Consider the following 21,871-nt stretch of genomic DNA (forward strand, 5'->3'; position numbering starts at 1 on the left):
CCAGCCATTCTTCTATATACAATCCCAACTGAAATGTGAGCAGTTGTGGATCAAAGATACATAAAAATGTTCGTGGTAAGCACCACTCATAGTAGCCCCAAACGGAATACAACCTGAACGTCCATCAATAGTAAGATGGATAAATTATGGTATTTTCATAACAGTGAAGTATTATTTAGCAATAGAAAGAAAAGAAGAAAAAAAACTGAAACTGAATGCAACAAGGATGCATCTCACAGACAGTGCTGAGTTCAGGACCATCCAGTTGTTTTAGAGTCAGACAGTGGATATCCTGAGGAGATAAGTGCTAGGAAGAGGCTCAGGTGTTTGAGATGCTGACAGTGTGTTGTTTTCCCTTTCTTGGTGGTCTTGGTGAGTGGTAATTACAAGGGTGTTTTGACTTTGTGACACGTACATGTACATGTACATGTATACTTTACATGTGACACGTACATGTACACGTACATGTATACTTTACTGTTTATATGCATAATTGTCCACCACTTGTCTGTCAGTCTGTTGTATTGTGGTGGCTTTGGTGTTGCTGTGATTCTGGAAGTGATGCCACAGGTATTTAAAATACCAGCAGGATCACCCATGGTGGGTAGGTCTCAGCAGAGCTTCCAGACTAGGAAGAAGGAGAGACAAACTACTTCTGAAAATTTAGTCACTGAAAACCTTATAAATAGCAGTGGAACACTGTCAGCACAAGAATATTGAATATTGAAACATGATGAAGAGAACCAGAATATTCAGATACAGTGCCAGAAGATGAGCCCCTAAGATTAGAAGGTACTCCATATATGACTGGGGAAGAACTGCCTCCTCAAAATAGAGATGACTGTGATAATGCAATGGAGTAAAGCCCTCAGGACCTTCATTTGCTGATGGGACACAACTCAAAATGAAGAGAAACAGCTGTACACCACCATTAATAATTGGAATACTGAATGTACAAAGTATGAATCTAGGAAAATTGTGAACTGTCTAAAAATGAAATGGAATGCATAAACATCCATATCCTAGGCATTAGTGAACTGAAATGAACTGCTTTTGGCCATTTTGAATCTGACTATCATGTGGTTTACTATGCCAGGAATGACAAATTCAAGAGGAATGGCATCACATTCACCAACAAAAAGAATATATCTATATTGAAATACAGCACTGTCTGTGATAGGATAATATCCATACACTAACAAGGAAGACCAGTGAATAACACTGTTACTCATATTTACACACCAACCACTAAAGTCAGTGATGATGAAATTGAAAAATTCTACCAACTTCTTTAGTCTGAAATTGATCAAACATGCAATCAAGATGTACTGATAATTACTGGCAATTGGAATACAAAGGTTGGAAATAAAGAGGAAGGATCAGTAGATGGAAACGATGCTGGAGATCACATGATAGAATTTTTCAAGACCAATGACTTCTTCATTGCAAATACTTTTTTTTAAACAACATAAAAGACAACCATACATATGAACCTCATCAGATGGGAATACACAGAAATCAAATTCTCTACATCTGTGGAAAGACTGTAGAAAAGTTCTATTATCAAAGCCAAAACAAGGTCAGGGGAAGACTGGAACTGACCATCACTTGCTCAAATGCAAATTCAGACGGAAGCTGATGAAAATTAAAACAAGTCCCTAAGAGCCGAAACAACCTTGAACTTATCCCACCTGAATTTAGAGGCCATTTCAAGAACACTAATTAACATTAATGACTGAAGACTAGAACCGTTGTGGGATGACATCAAGAACATCATACGGGAAAGCAAAAGGTCATTAAGAAAAGACAAGAAAGAAGGAAAAGACCAAAATGGATGTCGTAAGAGACTCTGGAACTTGCTCTCCAGTGTAGAGATGCTAAAGTAAATGGAAGAAGGAGGAAGTAAAAGAGCAGAACAGAAATTTCAAAGGTCATCTCAAGAAGACAGAGTCATATATTGTAACAAAATGTGCAAAGACCTGGAGTTAGGGAACCAAAAGTGAATGCTCAGCATTTCTCAAGCTAAGGGAATTGACAAAAAATATTGAAGCCTTCCAGTATTTAAGGATTCTATGGGAAAGATATTGAATGATGTAGAAAGCATCAAAAGAAGATGGAAGGAATACACTCACTACACCAAAAATAAATTGTCAATGTTCAACCATTTCAAGGGGTAGAATATGACCTAGAGCCAAGGTGCATTGAAGGCATGGACAAAGAATAAGCTCTGGGAATTGATGGAATACAAATTGAAATCTTTCAGCAAACTGATATGCAGCATGGAGGCACTCACTCATCTGTGCCAAGAAATGTGGAAGACATGGCCAACTGACTGGAAGAGATCTGTAGTTGTGCCCATTCCAAAGAGAGGTGACCCAACGGAATGCCAAACTCATCAGATAATATCATTAATATTGCATGCAAGTAAAATCTTGCTAAAGATAATTCAAAAACGGCTACAACAATACATTGACAGAGAACACCCAAAGGTTCAAGCCAGATTCAGAATAGGACATGGAACGAGGGATATCATTGATGTCGGATGGATCTTAGCTGAAAGAAGAAAATACCAGAAAGATGTTTACCTGTACTTTATTGACTATACAAAGGCTTCGATTGTGTGGATCATAATAAGCTATTGACAACATTCCAAAGAATAATTATTCCAGAACACTTAATTGTGCTTGTGAGGAACCTGTACATAGACCAAGAGGCAGTTCTATAAAACAAAACAGCAAATGGTTTAAAATTAGGAAACTTGTACACCAGGGGTGTATTCTTTCACCATACTTATTCAGTCTGTATGCTGAGCAAATAATTCAAGAAGCTTGATTACATGAAGGAAAACATAGCATCAGGATTGGAGGAAGACTCATTAATAACCTGCGATATGCAGATAATACAGCCTTCTGAAAGTGATGAGATCTTAAAATACTTACTGATGAAGATCAAAGACCTTCGGTATGGGTTGCATCTTAATAAAAAGAAAAAAATTCTCAACACTGGACCAATAAACAACATCACGATAAATGGAGAAAAGGTTGAAATTGTCAAAGACTTCATTTTGCTTGGATCAACCATCAACACTCATGGAAGCAGCAGTCAAGAAATGAAATGACATATTGCATTAGGCAAATCTGCTGCACAAAACCTCTATAAGTGTTGAAGAGCAAAGATACCGGTTTGAGGTACACCAGATCCAAGCCATGGTATGTCCAATAACCTCATATACATGCCAGAGTTGGCCAGTGAATAAGGAAGACCATAGAAGAATTGATGTATTTGAATTATGGTGTTAAAGGAGATTTTTTAAAGTACCATGGACTGCCAGAAGAACAAACCAATCTGTGTTGGAAGAAGTACAGCAATAATGTTCCTTGGAAGCCAGGGTGGCCAGACTTCATTTCTCATACTTTGGACATATTATCAGAAGGGACCAGTACCAGGAGAAGGATATGTCTATGTGTGGTAAAGTAGAGGATCAGAGAAAAAGAGGAAGACTCGTAAGGAGATGAATTAGCAGAGTGGTGGGAACAATGAGCTCAAGCATAGCAACGATTCTGAGGTTGATGTAGAACTGGGCAGTGTTTTGTTGTGCATAGGGTCACCACAGGAGTCGGTGTCAACTTTATGACACCTAACAATAACAACGTTTAATTGTTGTTACTAAGTGCTGCCGAGTCAGTTCCCATTCATGGTGACCCTGTATAGAGTTTCCGAGGAGCAAATGGTGGGTTTGAACCACGGACCGCGTGGTTTGCATTCCAGTCGTTATCCTGTAGTGCCACACCAGGAGTCTAGGAAGCTTATTTTTAAAATAGGTAATGCATATAATCACTGGAATCATGTGTGACACAAAGTTAGCATCCAGCAAATATTAAATAGAATGATAAAGGTACACAACTGTCAACTCATTGAGAAAACCTTCCCTGACCACTCTGATCTGTGCTGCTCTCTTTCCTTCATGGTATTTATCTCCACTATATTTATCGCAAAGGAGCTCTGGTGGTATAGTGGTTCCGAATCGGGCTGCAAACCACAAGGTCAGCAGTTCGAAACTATCAGCTGTTCTGTGGGAGAAAGATGAGGCTCTCTGCTCCCGTAAAGATTTCCAGCCTCGGAAACCCTGTACAGGGTTGCTATGAGTCATAACTGACTCCACAGCAAATAACAACAACAACATATTTATCTCAAAATCCCTGGGTGGTGTAAATGGTTAAGTGCTCAGCTACTAACTGAAAGTGACAGTTCAAACCACCCACAGGCACCTCAGAAGAAAGGCCTGATGATCTGTTTCCCAGAAATCTGCCATTGAGAACCTTATGGAGTACTGTTCTAGCCTGACACACCTGGGGGTCCGTGAGTTAGAATCAGCTTGATGGCAAGTGGTTTTTCCCTCAGTCTGTTTTTTGTGTATTTATGTCGCTCACATGTCTGTCCAGTGAAAGCAGACACCTTGTCTGCCTTGTTTACCATGGTCACCCTAGTATCTAGCCTTTAGCATAAGACCTAAGACAACAGAGTCTAGTAAAGTGACTGAATGGATTCCAAACAGAAGACTCTCTTCTGCCCTAAATCAACATCATCTGTTCTGTAATATCAGTCCCTTTCCAGGGTCATTTCTAGTGTTTTTTCAAGGTTAAGTTCTTCATTGTAGGGCATCACAGTCTCTCCTGCTTTAAATCCATTTTTCTTCTTTAGGTTTTAATCATAGAATGAGAGGTGTGAGAACTGAAAGAATTGAGATCATTTGGTTGAAATCCTCTTGTTTTTATCAATAACTTGAAATAGGATCCTCATTGTTTAATCACCTCATGTCTCTGGAACCCATTAATTTATGTCTTACCTCTCTTGATGTTTGGAGATCAGCTTGAGGACCACAGAGCATTTGGGGTAGGGTTTTGTCCCACCCCTACTTATTCCACAGGCTTGTTAATTTGCATCACAGCCTGAGGGGCCACTCACAGTTGAAGACAGAACAAAGAAACTATCATGCTCCCCAACAAAACAGCCTCTTCTTGAGCAGCTGTGTCCCCATAATTTATCTAGGAGCCTAACAAATCATGTGTGTCCCCAAGGGGAGTCAGATGCCAGTGCATTGCAATTCCAGTACTACTCTCTGAACCAGTGACAAGACCCTGTCAAGAGAAGCAGGACAAGATCAAGAGCCCAGACCCCAGGCTGCCCTGCGAACTGCATTCCTGCCCTTGGGCTGGATCCCTGCCACTGGGACCAAGGCAGTATTGATGGGAAAACAGACCTGTCATCCTTGAAGAATGTTAGAGACTTGGAGCCAAGGTGTGCCTGAGCAAGCAATTCATGGCCAGGGTGACTGGGTTTTACAGTCTGCAGGCGACACCTTAATGGGTGAATAAAACCCACTCTCAGGTCTTGTTTAATTCTAAACACATGCTTCCAAAGTGTTGCTATTGCAGTGCTTGGAAGTATGAGTCCTGCTTTTACAGTTCTTTCCTGGCTTCCAGAAAAGGTACACAGCCCTCATCTCTTTCCACACCTCTGCTGGAACAAAAAGCACTTGAGTCCAGAGAGGCGAGGATCTGTTTGGAGTTGCTCACTTCACAAGAAAAACACATTCCAAACCTCTGGGTTCATGCAAGCTCCAGTGCCAGGGGTCCTCCAGTAATCTGTACCCCTCATAGGAAAGGTCCAAGCAGCAGCCATGGGAGGATGAAGGAAACCCCTTGTGTGCAAAGGCACAAGCACAGATTGTACTTAGGCTAGTTTTGCCTATCTTTTTATTTCCCCTTTCTCTATAATCATACCCAAGAATTCAAGTCTCCCCAGTAATCATTCAGCACAGTGTAGGTTAACTGCCAACTGCTCTAACGATTCCCTATAGGTTCACTGTGTAGGATTTTGCCTTGTGTTGTTGTTGTTTTGTGCCATGGAGTCGGTTCTGACTCATAGCTACCCTGTACAGGGTTTCCGAGGCTGTAACTCTTTATAGGAGCAGAAATCCCCATCTGTCTCCCGCGGAACAGCTGGTAGTTTCGAATTGCTGATCCTGAAGTTAGCAGCCTGGTTTGTAACCACTATGTTAACAGAGAGAACATCTTATAAAGCCCAAGAAAGTTGTTTATCAGTGCCAAAAGCTAGCTATCAGTGAGAAACTATAAGAAGGGAGGAATTCTGGGGGTTCTCTGGTCGAATGGCCAGAGAGTCTTCTGTTTCACCCAAGACCTTCCTTAAGGGGAAGCTGCTGGCTTTAGTACTTTGCTCTTTCCCAGGATGGAATCCGTTCTTGAGAGGATCATAGAATGAATAGGACCATTCTTACAGTGAATTAGAAAAGCCACTTCTGTTATTGATGTACCCCTTAGGGTCTTGGTGTGGTGCGGAAGAATAAGCACTGGACTGGTAACCACAAGGTTGGTGGTTCAAACCCACCAGCTTTTCCTCAGAAACCTATACAGTGTCCCTGTAAGTCAGAACAGACTCAACAGTCCTTAACAACAACTTAACAAATGAAGGATGGAAACTGCTGGCAGTTAAATTGTGTCCCAATTCCATGAAACCTGAATTGTAAACTACATCCCAATTTCAGAGATGTTAAAGTGTGAAAACAATGTGCGTTGTGGAACTAATGAAATATAGACGATTCCGGTGATTCCTTATGGCCTCTCTGACAATCTTTTCTGGCAAAGAGGAAATTTATCAGGGGGAGCAACACTGTCTGTTCTCTCCAGGTTCTTTTGTACTTCTCCTTGACTGCAAATCTTGTTATCCAGTTATAGTGTGCCTTGGTCCACTTCGTAAGCTTAGCCTTACCAAGAAGGTAGACAGAGAGTTCTTGGATCCCAGAATGGGCATCAGTGTTCCTTTGAGGTAGCCTAACTCTTTAATTAGAGGCCTGGTGTGGTGTTGTAATATAAGCACTAGACTGCTAGCCACAGGTCCAGGATTAAAATCTACTAGCTGCTCCTCAGAAACTCTACACAGGATCGCTATGAGTCTGAACTGACCTGGAAGCACTATCGACTCTTTAATGAGTAGAAGACCAGCTCACATCTTTGTATACAGATAAATGTGAAGAGTTAAAAGCTACCCAGACATTAGGTACCAGCTCATTTAACAAGTTTCCCAACTTCATCCTCACGGTAGACTGAGGACATTCAGAAGTCAAGAAATCAGGATTTCAACCAGAATATATATGCCACTTTGAGTCAAGGTAGATAAAAATCTGCTTTGGGCTCAGTCTGTCAGCCCCTCCCCCTTTTGTTCCTCTCGCTCTTTCTTTCCCTGACAGCGTCTTTCTATTAGCCTCTCTTAGAGCTCTTCATTTCACTTGGGATGTGAAGAAGTGGGAAGGGGGCGAAAAACCTCCAGGCATCACCAGAAAAGGAGCAGTGCTCAACTCATTGTTGTAGAATAAAAAGATAATGGCCAATTTGTCAAGAAGTGTTGACAAGAAAGATAAAGTTGGAAGTAATTAACTGGCTGACATGCTGGGAGTGATGTGCCTGCCAATAGCTCCCTAAATCAGCCAGAGCCTTGGAAATGTGACAGCCATTCATCATTTTTACAGCTCGCCTCTGACAGGCCCCTCGGTTGGAAACCCAGCCAGCACAAATTGTGGGTTTGGATACTTTGGGCTGGGTGGCCTCTCTGTACCTTATGCTGGGTAGGGTCAGGACGCTTGGCTCGCCCCCAGCAAGGAGAGGCCTGGAGGCGATGTGGTAGTGGGACCACTGACTTGGCTTATCACCGTGCACCTGCTCGTCTTTGGGCGGGCACTTGTTCCCCAGAGCCGAGTTGTCGTCTTCACCAGAATCAAAGGGTCCTGCCTATGAGCACCTGACCAGCACTCCTGATAGCCTGCTTTTCTAAAAAGGGTGCTTTCAGCCACCCAAGGGTGCACCATGAGACTGGTACGTACCTGGCATCTGTCAGTGATAGTGGTCGTGTGCCACCAAGTCAGTTCTGAGTATAGCAACCCTGTATAGAGTTATTTGAGGCTGTAAGTCTTTATGAAAACAAAAAGTCTCATCTTTCTCCTGTGGAGCAAGTGGTAGATTCAAATTACTGACCTTGTGGTAAGCAGCCCAGCTCGTAATCCACTACATTACCAGGGCCCCTTGGCATCTGTCAGTGGGAGGACATTATTATACAGCCATTAGAAGATAACCCTGAATAAAGTGGGAACTGCCTTTGTTACATGAAAAGGCAGAGCACAAGCTTGTATGTGTGTTCAGGTTGCTGTGACTGGGGATAAACTATGCGTTTTTATCTGCACAAGTAAAAATAACACTTTAGAAAGGTGATTGTATAAGGAGGCTTCAAACAGTTCATGGAAAAATGGAATTAAAAGATACTGGAATTTTTCCACAAACTTTTTGTAGGGGAACTTCCTTCACCTAAAATTTTCTTAATTAAAAAAAAAAAAAGATGCTTTTCTTTTACTTATCTTGAAAAGACAGGATTTCTACCCCACTTTCAAATCTGGACAGCTCTTATCATTCTGTTCTTTATATTCTTTGGGGCTAACATGTCCTCACATACAGATTTAATGTGTCCTCTAGGTGTTGTGGCAGTTGTACCATGAAACTGGGGTCGTTCAAAGGAAGAGGTGAAGGCACAGTAAGAACACTACTATTAGGCCACTCTAGGACTGAGGCAGCAAGGAGCTATCAGAGAGTCTGAGGCTGGCCACCTCTCTTGCTCTGAGTCTTTTGTCTCTTGATACCTTCAGTACCTAAGAGCTGCAAAGACATTGAAGATCCAGCTTTGAAAACATCTACTGGGGCCAACTTTCTTTTCTTACTATGTAGAAAAGGAGTAATGTGATTTTTTTTTTCCCCCTCAAAGTTCTTGAAGCAAGAAAGAAAACTTTTGACCTTGCCAGACTCAAACATGCTATTTTTACTCGGCCTCTTCAACTTCAAAACCGAATTAGTTTCTGTTTTGAATATTTTGTTGAAATCATGTGTTTTCAGTAATGGGAAACATTTTGACTGAAATGGGTGGGGATAATTTTTTTTTATATAATATGAATTTTGATACAAGTGGGATGCATATGTCCCAAGGAGTCTCCAGTTCTAGGATCGGTGAAATGAATCCAACTCTTTGGATTCATGCAGTTATACAAGCCCCCACGAGATGGCAGCACTCACTAAAAGTGACCTAGCAACTTCCCACAAACCCAGCGGTGGGAAAATGTAGGTGGATGGGCAATGTGTGTTTCTCAGATCATGAAAAGGTTAAGGCAGACAGCTCTAAAGCCTCCCACTCTCCCTTTGCATTCTCTGCTTCCTGCATATAAACTGCTCCTCACAATCCCCTTCCTGTCACATTAAAAATGTGCCCACTTCACCTTCTGTCCTGCCATACTTTCACTTTTAAATTACCTTATTCTACAAGATGTTCACATTTGAGTCACCAGACCAGATGCTGTTCCCAGAGTCCCAGGGGAGCTGCCCAATTAAAAATACCAGGGCCCAGCACCCCAAATCTTCATGGTGTGATTATGGAAACAGTGGTTCTGTTTGTAACCATATTGGACAAAGACCTACATCTCAGCACTAGGAGAAGTGATAGGGTCTGATCCGAAGCAGTGACCACTCTGAGAGTAACTGCCGATGAAGCAGTAACAGACCCAAAGTAGTGTCCAGTTTGGCCTCGTCTTGGCTGGTCAGGAACTGGGGCAGACCTGTTGCAGTCCCCTATAGACTGCAGCGCATGTCGCCAGCCTAATGTTAAGGAAATTTTTACTTGACAGGGAGCCAAATGAAATGCAGACCATGGTTGCCACCAGAAATAGACCGGAAAAGGAAGGCCCCGGACCATTTGGATAGCAAATGGGTAATGTTCTCATAAATGCCTAACTGGAGCACTTGGAAAAGCAAACGCGCTCCCCCAGATGAGACTGCAGTGGTTCCATGTTTGAGGACTTTCCAACAGGGTCCAGATTTGTACTGAATGGTCTAGCATCATTTTGCTTTTAATAACCTGTAGGTCACCAAGTTGCCAAGGCTGCAAGATGGGATTGATAACCAAATGAGCCATACAAAGAGAAATTATTACCAAGTCAAATTACTTTGGATTTGACGTCAGTCCAGAAGCCAGTGGAGCAATGACCTAGAAAACAACGGTTCTTCAGGTTTGGCAGCAGGCAGCCAAGCTGAGCTCCTTGAATTGCTTTGTGGTAGGCCAGCATTAGGATAAAGAGTAGTTCATAACTGACCCTGTCTGTCTGTCTCCTCCACAGCGCTAAAGTGGATCATGGCCTGCTTGTGAACCGCACTGAGAGGTTAATAAGAGGGAGGGCTCATGGGAAGTGAAAAGGCCCCACTCTCAACATTATTAGCCCCCCAGGATCCCTCTCGATGGATACCTGCCAAGGCCTGAGAGCCTCTTTCTCATCTGACTTGTGTACTCATCATACGTACTTTCCCTATTTCAGAGAAAGGGGTGTTGAAGAATGGGGAGAAAAGATACTTGGTGTAACCTGTTCAGTATACAAAGTCATTGAGGCAATTTCTTTTCTTTAAAGCTTTTATTGTGAATTGAGTGATAGTTTGCATAAGCTAACATTGGTTTTGCACTCATCCTATCATATTTTGTTTCATTGCAATGATTACAATGCCCTCTATGCATCATCTTTTAACAGTATTTGCTTCTATTCCCTCTGTTTTTTGGGGGGGATTTTTTATGATGTACACAAAAACACTTGGGAATATATATTCATTTAAACAACCACAGGGTACATTCTGCAAACCAGCCTCCTGGCCCCAGCACACAGTCACTCTCTTTCCGTGAGTCTAGAGTCCTCAGTCGCTCCCCCTCTCCATGCCGTCACCTCTGCCTCCATCTCTGGTGTCGCTGCTTCTCTGGATAAGGTCCCACGTTCTCCTCATGCTCTTCTCCCTTAATGGTCCTAGGGTCCTCTGTTCCTGGAATTTAAGATTAGCTACTCCCCGCTTAATGTTATACAAATTCTACCTTTACACTTGTAACAATCGCAAGAGGCAGTTTCTTAACCTTATTTGCGCATTTCCCTCAACTCTGGACAGCATGTTCCTCAAATGCCAAGAATGTTCCCAGTCTCATAAACTTCAACACATCTTTCTTTAATGAAAAGTAAATCCTGGGGTGGGAGGAAAGTGGGAGGAAATAAGAATGACTTTGTCTGTTGAATGCCTCTTGCCTGGTACCCTGCTGACAGCTCCACTGACTCTTCTCTTCTCTGCTTCTCTCCAGTGTCTTCCTAACGCCCGATTCATCTGTGGCTATGGCTTTTATTATGCAGATAAAGGCAGTTTCTGTTTGCTCTTTATAGATCATTACTATATAAGACCACAACTGGATGTTCTCACTGGAAAATGGAATTGAATACAAATATTCCCCTAGACCCGGGTTAAGACATCAGTGGGAATTAGTCTCCACTAACTTAGAAATCCTTGCAGTGCAGTTCTCATCTCCCTCCAGCCCAGAGCTAATCGGGAGAAAACAGGGAATCTGTGTCGTGGGCATGCTGCTGCCTAAACCTCTATGGCTCTAGATATGTTGAGTCTTTTAGCTGGACCAGTGGTAGCAGGGTCTGCTTTCTGTTGTTCACCACCTCTCTGTTGGGCTGGGTTTTCAACAGTTTGGCCTTTGTAAGCCTTCAGCATTGATAGGGAAAGACGTGAGGGGCACACAGGGTGCATTTATGGAACAGGCTTTATGACACTCCCAGCTGCCCCATAAAATGAAAGTTCCTTATTAAGGGGGCTTTGTTGAGTAAAGGTGATTTCTTTACATGAGCCGAACATACAGTGTCTCCCTTCAGTCTTATAAAATCACATGTGAGTTTAAAAGGAGAAAATTTCAAAGGACAGCCTTGTGTCACTCAAGTAGGAAGGAGACCAGGGACCTAGGAGCCAGGAACTCCTAAGCTTTCTGAGAGACTAGCATATCCCACACTCTTGTGTCCTGGGCTCCGTCTATAAGTGCGGCTGCCTTAGAAAAGTCTGTGGAAGCTGTAGTCATGTTGTGGGGCCTTAGGATGTCATAGTAGCTTTTGAGAGGAAAATAAGAAGTGAAGGATAGGGACCTTGGGGTCAGAGTGAGTGCCAGCCACAGTATCAATGAGGACATTAAAATGAAAGTGTACTAGGGCTCCTTTCTTCTGCACAGTGAATTATAGAGAGTCAGCTAACTGAAAACATTCCACTCACTGCCCCCATTTATTCATTTTACAAGTATTTGACTGGGTGCCTACTGATGCTGATGGTAAAAAGCTAAGACATTGTCCTTGCCATCACAGCGTTTACAGTGTATCCTTAATACTAAACATCCTTTTGAATGGGAAAATGTTTTAAGGAAAAGAATAACATCAAATAGCCTGTGACCTACAGACCCACCTTTTCCTCATCTATAAGATGGAATTCTTACTAATAGTGTTTACGTCATAGAGTTGACATAATACAGATAAGCAGTAAGCACAGTGCCTGGCACATGCAGTAAGCTCACAATAAATGTAGCTATGTTTTTGTTGTTGTCATTATTATAATACATTGCCTTCTATTATGGGGTACCAGAGTCATAGAGAAAGAAAGTCCCAAACAAGATTGATCATTTAAAGTATGCCCTTTCCTCACTTCTAACTCTCTAGAAGCCCCCACATCTTCAGTTAGCATTCTATGGCTACCTGGTTGTTGTGTAAGTGCCATCGAATCAGTTCCGACCCATAGCGACCCTCTATAGGGTTTCCGAGGAGCAGCTGGTGAGCTTGAACCACCAACCTCACGGTTCAAACAGCTTTGCAGTCTGGTGCATTAACCTACAGCACCACACCAGGACTCCATGGTTACCATGGCTAGGTCTGGGAATTTTCCACAGGCCAAAGAAAGAAATATGTGTAGTCAAAAAAGAGAAAATGCTATTGGGAATTAAACTGTTATTGCATGGAGGGGATTACAGTCATTGAGATGAAACGAAGCGTATGATTTGTTGAATGTAAAACTGATGATCTTTGTAAACCTTCACTCAATTCCTAATAAAAAGTTAAAAGAAAAAAAAAAAAAGAACATTTTTTCAGACTATTGAATGAGGGTAAATAAGACCAGTGTCACGAGATGTGTGGCATATGCTTAGGCACACTGAGCCAGAGCTTTTTTACATCATTTCTGCCCATTATGTTTTTTTTTATATTGATATGGTATGAAAAAATACAATACTTTCTGACTTTGATCAGCTTGTTGTAAAATGCATAGTAAGTGGGAGAATGGGTTGGGAAAAGGCTTTTTTGTGTGGATTTTTTAATTCCCACAATGAGGCAGTGTTTATAGTTTGAGACTGTATATAATTTCTTCTTGAAAATAATTGACTATGATTCAGGATACAAGATTGGGAGGCTGTTGTTAGAACTCCTGGATTTTTATGTCTGATTCCTAGAGTTTGATGCTTCTGGTTCAGAACCATCTTACCTCCCTCCTCAGAACAATTTATGCTTCTACCTGGGCCATCCCAATAGTCATGTTAGGGGCAATGTATATAGGAAGGGCCTCCTTTGGGCTTTTTTTTTTCATGCCTTGTACTTCCAAAATCTTTATTTGGGTTCAAGGAACCAGGTAATTGCATATCTGCTCAGTATTGTTAATTAATAGGACAATTTGTCCAGCCCCATGTAAGTGAGCAACAAAGTCCAGTTCCTCACTGATGGGGCCAAGAGGCATCAGGAACCACTCACCCATACCTGCGGTGGAGTTAGTTCCTCCGACCTTGCCTCTTTCTCAGCTTGGAAATACTTATATAGTGCTTCCTAGAGAATACTGCGATGCTAAAAACATATAGAGAGACAGTTCAGATTGATTGTGGTCCTTAGAACACATCACTTCCCTTCCATGGTCTTTTCCTTTTGTAAAACAAAACTAATAAAACTTGCCAAAGAAGTGATAGGTTGTAAAGATTATTTGAAAAGTGCTTTGTAAATATGAGACAGTTGATGATTACTTTCACAAATGTTACTTCTCTGGTTCATCAGATTGCTGGACAGTTATGTCTCTTGGTTTTATTACAAGAAATGTAGAGTTTGAATTTTTAAAAATATTTATAATAGCAGTCTCTTACCACATTACCAAATTGAACCCAAATCCTAGAATTTCCCAAAACCACTTAAAAATTAATTCTAGTGAAGTAGAGTTTGTACTCAGGGCAAAAACTGAATCCTTGCTGGTTAGACTGGTCTAGAGTTCCTTATTGATGTGTCATTTTGCTCCTGACCTGTGACAAAATGCCAATAGAACTATTGTTGTCCTATGGCTTTCTCAAGTCTGCTCCTTCTCCCTCCCTCTCTTCCTTTCTTCCAGAACTTGGGGTTGGGATTAGTGTTGGGCTGAGTTGCTGTTTATTTAATGGTTTCTTTCAGAAGTCCCTGTTAAAACAAGGGTCTAGTCCCCATGGCTCTCCTATATTTAGGACCTCAACTTTGGCCCCAAATCTCGTAGTGGCACTGCCTACTTGCCCCACCACAGTCCCAGTCCTCCAACCCCAACTGGACAAACATCAGCAAAGCAGTGCATTGTTGTTGAAGAGCACCACTGTGCCCGAGACCAGGCCAAGGGACTCTAGACATGGCCCTTCCCCAGCCTGATGCAGAGGGAGCAGCTGGTTCTTGAGGAGGGCCTGAGGAGCAATCTGAGTTTGAAGGACTAGGAAGTGGGCTCTACCAGGGGAGCAGTCGGGACGGTTCTAAAACCATGGTCCCTTAGCAGTCTGGCCTTGATAGGGCTCAACCTCAGTGTCACTTGTTGTTGTTGTTGTTATGTGCCGTGGAGTCGGTTTCGACCCATAGCGACCCTGAATAGGGTTTCCGAGGCTGTAAATCTTTACGGGAGCAGATCGCCTCATCTTTCTCCCGCGGAGCAGCTGGTAGTTTCGAACTGCTGACCTTCCGGTTCGCAGCCCGATTCGTAACCACTACGCTACCAGAGCTCCTTTTACAGTCATGATTTTCATTTATTTTAGTGATTCTTGTTACCAAAAGCAACTGAAGATGGAAAGTAGGAGTTGAAAGTTCAGCAGGACCTCATGAATCCAAGTTTTTCGTTTTTTCAGAATATACGGATGCTTCCTGATTTAAAATATCTAAGAGCAAACTGATCAGTTCTGGTTAAAGGGAGGACCCCAGAGCAAGCGAGACTTCCTGTCCACCCCCCCCCCCCCACCCCCAAGATATTAGGAGTATTTTCTCAGATGAAATCACCCAAGTGGAACCTTCTGGATGGCAGGAGAAAAATTGATGCTCTCTCTGCATCTGTACGACATTGCCCCCAACGTGCTCGTGAGCCCTCTGCCCACAAATGATCCCCAGTCCTCCCACCCTCAGACGTGTTGAGTGTAACCACCTCTTCCTTTTGTTTTCCCAGCATTAATAATAAGCTACAGCAGCCCGAGGCAGCTGCCGGGGTGTTAGAATATGCCATGAAACACTTTGGAGAGCTGGTAAGTGCCTCGTTCCTCTTAGAAAAGCAAGCATTAGGAACCTGGCTAGGGAGGCAGCAGGCCACTACCTGGAGAAAGTTACTTTTCTTTGCTGGTATTTTCCCGATCTCTAACAGTCTAATGCTGACTTGTCTGTCTATTTTGGATAAAGGAGACAGTGCTACCTGGACTGTGTTCAAACTGAGCATAGATCATAAGGACAGAATCGCATTAATAGGAAGTCAAGATGTTTACCTAGCTCTTAGTGCTAAGTGCTTTCTGTATTTCGAATTCCATTTTCATCAGAACCCTGTGAAGTAGCTACTGTTGCTAATTCCATTTTACAGATGAGGCATCTGCATCCCCAGTAGGTTAAGAACCACCCTCTAGCTCATTGACTGAATAAAGGGCAGACCCAAGGCTTAAACCCAGGCACTCTGGCCCCAGGCTACTGACCCTGAACTGCCAGAACCATGCCTGACGGTTAATACTCAAGACATACTTAGAAAGAAACCAGGGCCAATTCTCCAGGAAATAATAATAATTAGAACTTATGCATACTGTCGGGAGCCCTGGTGGCATAGTGGTGAAAGCGCTCAGCTGCTAGCCAAAAGGTTAGCACTTCAAATCCACCAGCCACTTCATGGGAGAAAAGAGCTTTCTTTAAATATTTAGAGACTGGAAACTATGGGGCAGTTTATACTGCCCTATAGCATCACTATAAGTCTGAAGCAACTCAACAGGCAATGGGTTTGGGCTTGAGTTTTGTACATGCTATTGATGGATTTGTCATTTCATATTGCTTACATCATTTCTGCTCTCTTGCCATCTTTGCCCTACCAATATTAAAATGTTTCCATAACTCTTCGTGGTCCTAGGAGAGTGCTTTGGTAACTCCTAGCCATATATAAACATTGACTTAGTCAACTTAGAATTAAAGTCCTTGAAAGTCAAGAAGTTCTGGGTTCGTATATTTGATAAGGCACCTTTCATTCATCATGCAGGTCACTGACTCAGGCCTTCCTTAACCAAGAGTCCATAGTAAATGAAATGATGACTATTTCCCAGGTGTTTGCTTAATTGCTTGGCATTTTACATTACACAAGGGCTAGTCAATTAGACTGAAAAAGTTTTTAAAGAAAGCCTTTGCCATCTTTAGCCCACATTGTCTGTAGCTAGACTAAAAAAGCATCTCTTCAGGTGACAGGATGACGACAAGACAGGAAGGACTATGCCTCATCCATCTTGCCACAATCCTTGGTGGATTTTCTGTTAAATTTAGGTAGCTGACGGAGGTAGAGAGGGTACTTAATGCACTCCACCTTGACAGAGATTTATTCTCCTTTCATATCTGTAGATTGAAACGCAGACTCCTCAAACATCTGGCATACAGGTACTCTGCCAGCACAGAGTTTATACCCCAGTGGCTGAGCATGCCAACCTGAAATAAAAGTTCCTCAGTCTCTAGGTTCTAAAGGTGGCCACTAGTTCCAGGAGTACTGTTAAGCCCATGGTGGATTTTCTGTTATACTTAGGTAGCTGAATCATTTTAAGCTTGACAATCGTTTGCTTTTTCTTGGCAGAGCCTGCACTTTCTCAGCACAATTTATGTAACTGCAGTCTCATTAGACTATTGTGTGATTCATTGCTTAATCCTTATAGTTTCTGCAATCTATTGCAATTCAGGATGTCCTGCCCCCTACTTGACCTGCTCCCTGTGCCGCCCCCACCACGTTCTGCTTATTCATACTGAGTGGGTGCTGTACTTCAGGCATCAGCCTACCTTTTCTCTCTTCTATCCAGTAGAGAAATTCAAAATGGGACATTTACCCATTTTAATTTTTAATTTCAGTTTTTAATTTTCCACTGTCTTTACAGCCACTAAGTGTTCTTTTTCATATTTAGGCATAATTGTTGTTAAGTGCCATCAAGTTGGTTCCAACACAACAGCAACCCTGTGTAGGTTAGGCATACTAGTGAGGTGTTATTCTAGATAGGCTTGGAAAGTGCAGCTTTGGTAGTTTTACTCTCCACAGAGCCACCTCTGCCCACACTGGCCAGCTAGCCAGCTCCACTGTACACAGACTTTGGGGAAAGGAGGCATCAGCTCTACTGAAAACACCCTGGGGAGAGTAGGTACAAGTTAGCAATCTAAAACAGAAATGAACTCCTTATAGAGTTCAGGGAGAACAAGGTTCTCTCATATCTCTTAGTGTATATGCGACTCAACCTTTTACTTAGAAAGAGGGTAGGGTAATGGCCGAAACTGATGTTAGCCCTGCATTGTTGTTGTTGTTGTTGTCATCGAGTCTGTTCCAACTCATAGCAACCATGAATAGGGTTTCCGAGGAGCGCTGGTAAATTTGAACTGCCGACTTTGTGGTTCAGACCAACCTTGTGATCCAATGCATAATCCCACAGTGCCATATCAGGACTCCTAACCCTGCGTTACCACCACAGAATCCCATTGTTAAAGAAATCCCTGGAGAAAAACAGTCATTTTTTTCAGCTGCAGATGAAGAAGTCCAAAGACAAAGTGAGGTGGAGGGCTGACAGGGATACACGTAGAACCCGCGTCCTGTTTAGAGAGCCAGAGTGTGCAGCTTCAGGGCTGTAGCACCTCTTCCTCACATGGCCATCTGAACTTCCACATGGCGCTCCATCTGCCCAGAGAAATGCAAACCATCCTTTGGCTCCTGACACTGGTAAAGCTGCCAAGGGCTGAGCAGGAGGGAGCATTGGATGAGAGACTCTAGCAGAAGGGCAAAAGGTTTTCCAAAACATTTTAAGTGGTCGTGCTATACTGTATTGAAAGTTTAAAAATGCATTAAGAAATGCAGAGAATCAGGAGCTTTTAAAAAGTGAGCTGTTTTAATGCCGATGGTGCATGGTCTTTCTGGTCTGATCAATAAGCAATGATCATCCCTGTCATGTGGCCCAAAGGCAGCCCTCCACAGGTGGAGTGTTGGTATCCTTGCAGGCTCTCTGTCAGGGCTTCCTGCTATCCCCAAAGGGTTAGCCCTGTCCTCATATACACACATGCTGCTGTTATGACCCAAGTGTCTGGGAAGGGATTGTGGCCTGGCACCTGCTCTCAGACTATCCCAGAATCATTTCTATCAGTGTGCCTGAAAACCAGCATTTTCACCTTCACCAAAGAGCATGCCTCCGGATATCCTGGAGTTCTTTTTAGTCAAAACCAGGCTATATATATATGTGTGTGTATGTATGAAGTGTCCCACGTATAATACAGCACCCTGTAAAAGAGTGTGTGGGATTCAAGAAGGTGACCCCTTGTGCTCTGTGTCTCACAATGGTCCTCTCTCTTTTCCACTTGGCAGGAGATCCAGGCTACCTGGTATGAGAAGTTGCACGAGTGGGAGGATGCTCTCGTGGCCTATGATAAGAAAGTAGACACCAACAAGGATGACCCGGAGCTGATGCTGGGCCGCATGCGCTGCCTTGAAGCCTTGGGGGAATGGTGAGCTTCATCTGTTGATGATTTGAGTGGGCTGGTACAAACATGATTGCTTTGACCTTTGTATTTGAAAGTTCTCCCAAGCATAGTTCTCTCCTTAGACTCTCATTCTGTATCCCTGGATATTTTCTGAGGAACCATTTGCAACCTTGGTGTTTTTACTTCTCGGTTTTGTCTTAGCTGCTAAATAACAAGGCTTTTTTTTTAAAAAAAACAAAAAAACAAAACCCTTTGTAATGCCTTAAGAGAGCCTTGGATTGGCTCTTGAGAGCCACACCTTCTACCGTCTTCTTCCGTTAACCTTGACTCATGTTCTTACTCTGCAGTGTTGAGCTTTTCACTAGCTCTTGCTGATGAAAGAACAACAAAGCCCGGCCTTCTCCGACTGATTTGCTTTAGTGTTGTTTTTCATCCCTGGAGTACTGTATCAGGCTCCAGGGATAAAAAAGAAAACGTGTCTACTCTCAAAGCCTCACTGTGTAACTAATGAGACAAGCAGGTAAACAGATGGCTATTAAGTCATGAACATGCATTGATCATGATATAAGCAGACTACTATGGAAGCCCAGAGGAGGGACATGTGACCCAGGCAGGAGCAGGATGATCTCTCAGTGCTTCCTGGAGGATGGACTAAGAGTTAGGAGACAGGTGAAGGAGGAGGGAGAAAAGTAAAAGGGTACACCTGGTAGAAGCAACAACAGTGCTCAGTTGAAATCGCATGCTTAGGTTTGGATTTGCAGAATTATTAGGAAAATGATGGAGAAAAATTGTCACCATTCTGTTTCCCCAGCATCAAGTATACTTTAAAAAATATTTAAAACATAATGCCATATTAAAATCATAACCCCCTCACTAGCAGATTAGTCTGACTTTCTCTGGGACATGATCTCCCTGATTCGTTCATTTAACCAGTAATTATCTAGCCTTAGGCACTGCCAGCCTGTGCCAGGCCCTGAGGACACACAGACAGATGCAGCTCCTGCCTTCTCAGAGTTTACAGGACAGACAACCAGACAGCTGTAATGCAGTCTGAAAACAGCTAGAACGGGAGCCCCGAGGCCAATGAGAATCCAGGGTTGGAAGGGTATAGAAGGCCTCCAGGAAGTACAGGATGTCTTACTTGGACTGCCAAGTGAGGAAGAGCAAGCACAGAGTGTTCCAGGTTCTGGAAGATCAGGTGGGATGTGGAAAGATTAAAAGGTGATGCAGGTGAGGTAAGTAGGAGCCAGATCTAATGGGGTTACTAGACCATCTTAGGAGCCTGGACTTTAAGGGCACCATGAGGCATTGAAGTCTTTAGAGAACTGTCAGGATGAGGTTTGCATTGTAGGAGCATATTAGAGAGTGGGTTGAAGGGATACCAGAGAGGAAATAGTAAGACCAGTTAGCCACCCAAGGAAGAGAAAATGGTGGCAAAGCGAAAATGGTGACGGCAGTGGAGGTAGAGTGACTGGATCCAGAGATGCTTAGGATTCAAGTAGCATTGATAGGATTTAAAGACTGATTCTGTGTAAAAGCAGTGGTGGGACTGGGGTGAGGATGACAGAATGAAGGTGAGGCTCCTTAAGCACAATCATTCTAAAAGCCTAAGGCTCCCCTGAAACCAGCCCTCCTGACACTCTACCAGAGCCTTTTGCCTTTAGATCTGCTTATAAAACCTCTCTGTCCTATATGCTGTGTTCATTTTTTTTTCCCTTTCTAATTATTATTTAAATTTTTCATTGTGAATTCAGTGAAGGTTTACCGAGCAGATCATCAGTTTTATATTCAGGTGATCATATACTTTGCTTCATTCCATGGTTACAAGCCCCTCCATGTACCATCAGTTAACAGTCCTTACCTCTAGTCACTGTAACTATTGCATTCCTCCCTTTGTCTCCCTACTTTGATCGTTCCTCTGCTAACCTTCCGCTTGTTGTATATTGCCTGCCCTATCACCCATGTTAACCTATGTCTAGCCTCTAGCCCTTGAATAACTGAACCTTCTCCCCTCTCCCCGTAACCATCATAGATCATTTCCTTCATTAAGAAAATCTATTCTAAGCTTTTTCAACATTGTTCTCGTACAATATTGGTCCTTTTGTGATTGACTAATTTCACTCAGCATAATATCCTTCTGGAACCCTGGTGTGGCACTATTGTTACCACACTTAAGTCCACTGATGCTGCCACTTTGCCAATCTATATCACTGGGGGTTTTCCTCTTTTTCTTCGACCCACCACCTTACCAAACATGATATCCTTCTCCAGCAACTAACTGATCCCTCCTGACATAAGTCCGAATATGTCCAAAGTATGAGAGATGACATTTGGCCATCCTGGCCTCCAAGGAGCACTCTGGTTGCACTTCTTCCAACACAGACCTGCTGGTTCTTTTGGCAGCCCATGGCACTTTCAGTATTCTCCTCCAACACCATAGCTCAAATATATTAATTCTTCTGCCGTCTTCCTTATTCACTGTCCAGCTTTTGCATGCATGTGAGGTTACTGAAAATACCATGGCTTGGGTCAGATGCACCTTAGTCCTCAAGCTGACATCTTTGCTCTTCAACACTTTAAAAAGGTCTTGTGCTGCAGATTTGCCTAATACAATATGTTGTATGATTTTGTGAGTGTTGATAGTTGATCCAAGAAAAATGAAGTCCTTGACAACTTCAATCTTTTCTCCATTGATAAGAATGTTGTTTATTGGACCAGTGATGTAGGTTTGTTTTACTTTAAATACTTGTATATCTGGATTGAGTTTTGGATGGTGTTGTTCATGCTCAGTCCCAAGAGCACCCTTTAGCATTTTTTTGTAAAGTTAATCTTTGTTGTTGTCAGGTGTCATCGAGTCGGAACCGACTCATAGCGACCCCATGCACAGCAGCACGAAACAATGTCCGATCCTGGGCCAACCTCACTACCGCTGCCACACTTGAGTCCATCAATGATGCCACCTGGCTGATCCATCTCGTTGGGGGTCTTCCT

At 42.8% G+C, this 21,871-nt stretch overlaps 1 protein-coding gene across 1 annotated transcript in view; it reads left to right on the forward strand.

Moving 5' to 3' along the window:
* Positions 1-21,871, forward strand: part of MTOR (mechanistic target of rapamycin (serine/threonine kinase)) — a 160,581-nt gene that overhangs the window by 89,215 nt on the left and 49,495 nt on the right. Inside the window, exons 29-30 of the mRNA XM_006866389.1 lie at positions 15,369-15,444; positions 18,765-18,904. Of these exons, the coding sequence (XP_006866451.1) occupies positions 15,369-15,444; positions 18,765-18,904 (216 nt within the window). The remainder of the gene's footprint in view (positions 1-15,368; positions 15,445-18,764; positions 18,905-21,871) is intronic.

This window comes from Chrysochloris asiatica, unplaced genomic scaffold, assembly GCF_000296735.1.
Source record: "Chrysochloris asiatica unplaced genomic scaffold, ChrAsi1.0 scaffold00090, whole genome shotgun sequence".
Taxonomy (NCBI): domain Eukaryota; kingdom Metazoa; phylum Chordata; class Mammalia; order Afrosoricida; family Chrysochloridae; genus Chrysochloris; species Chrysochloris asiatica.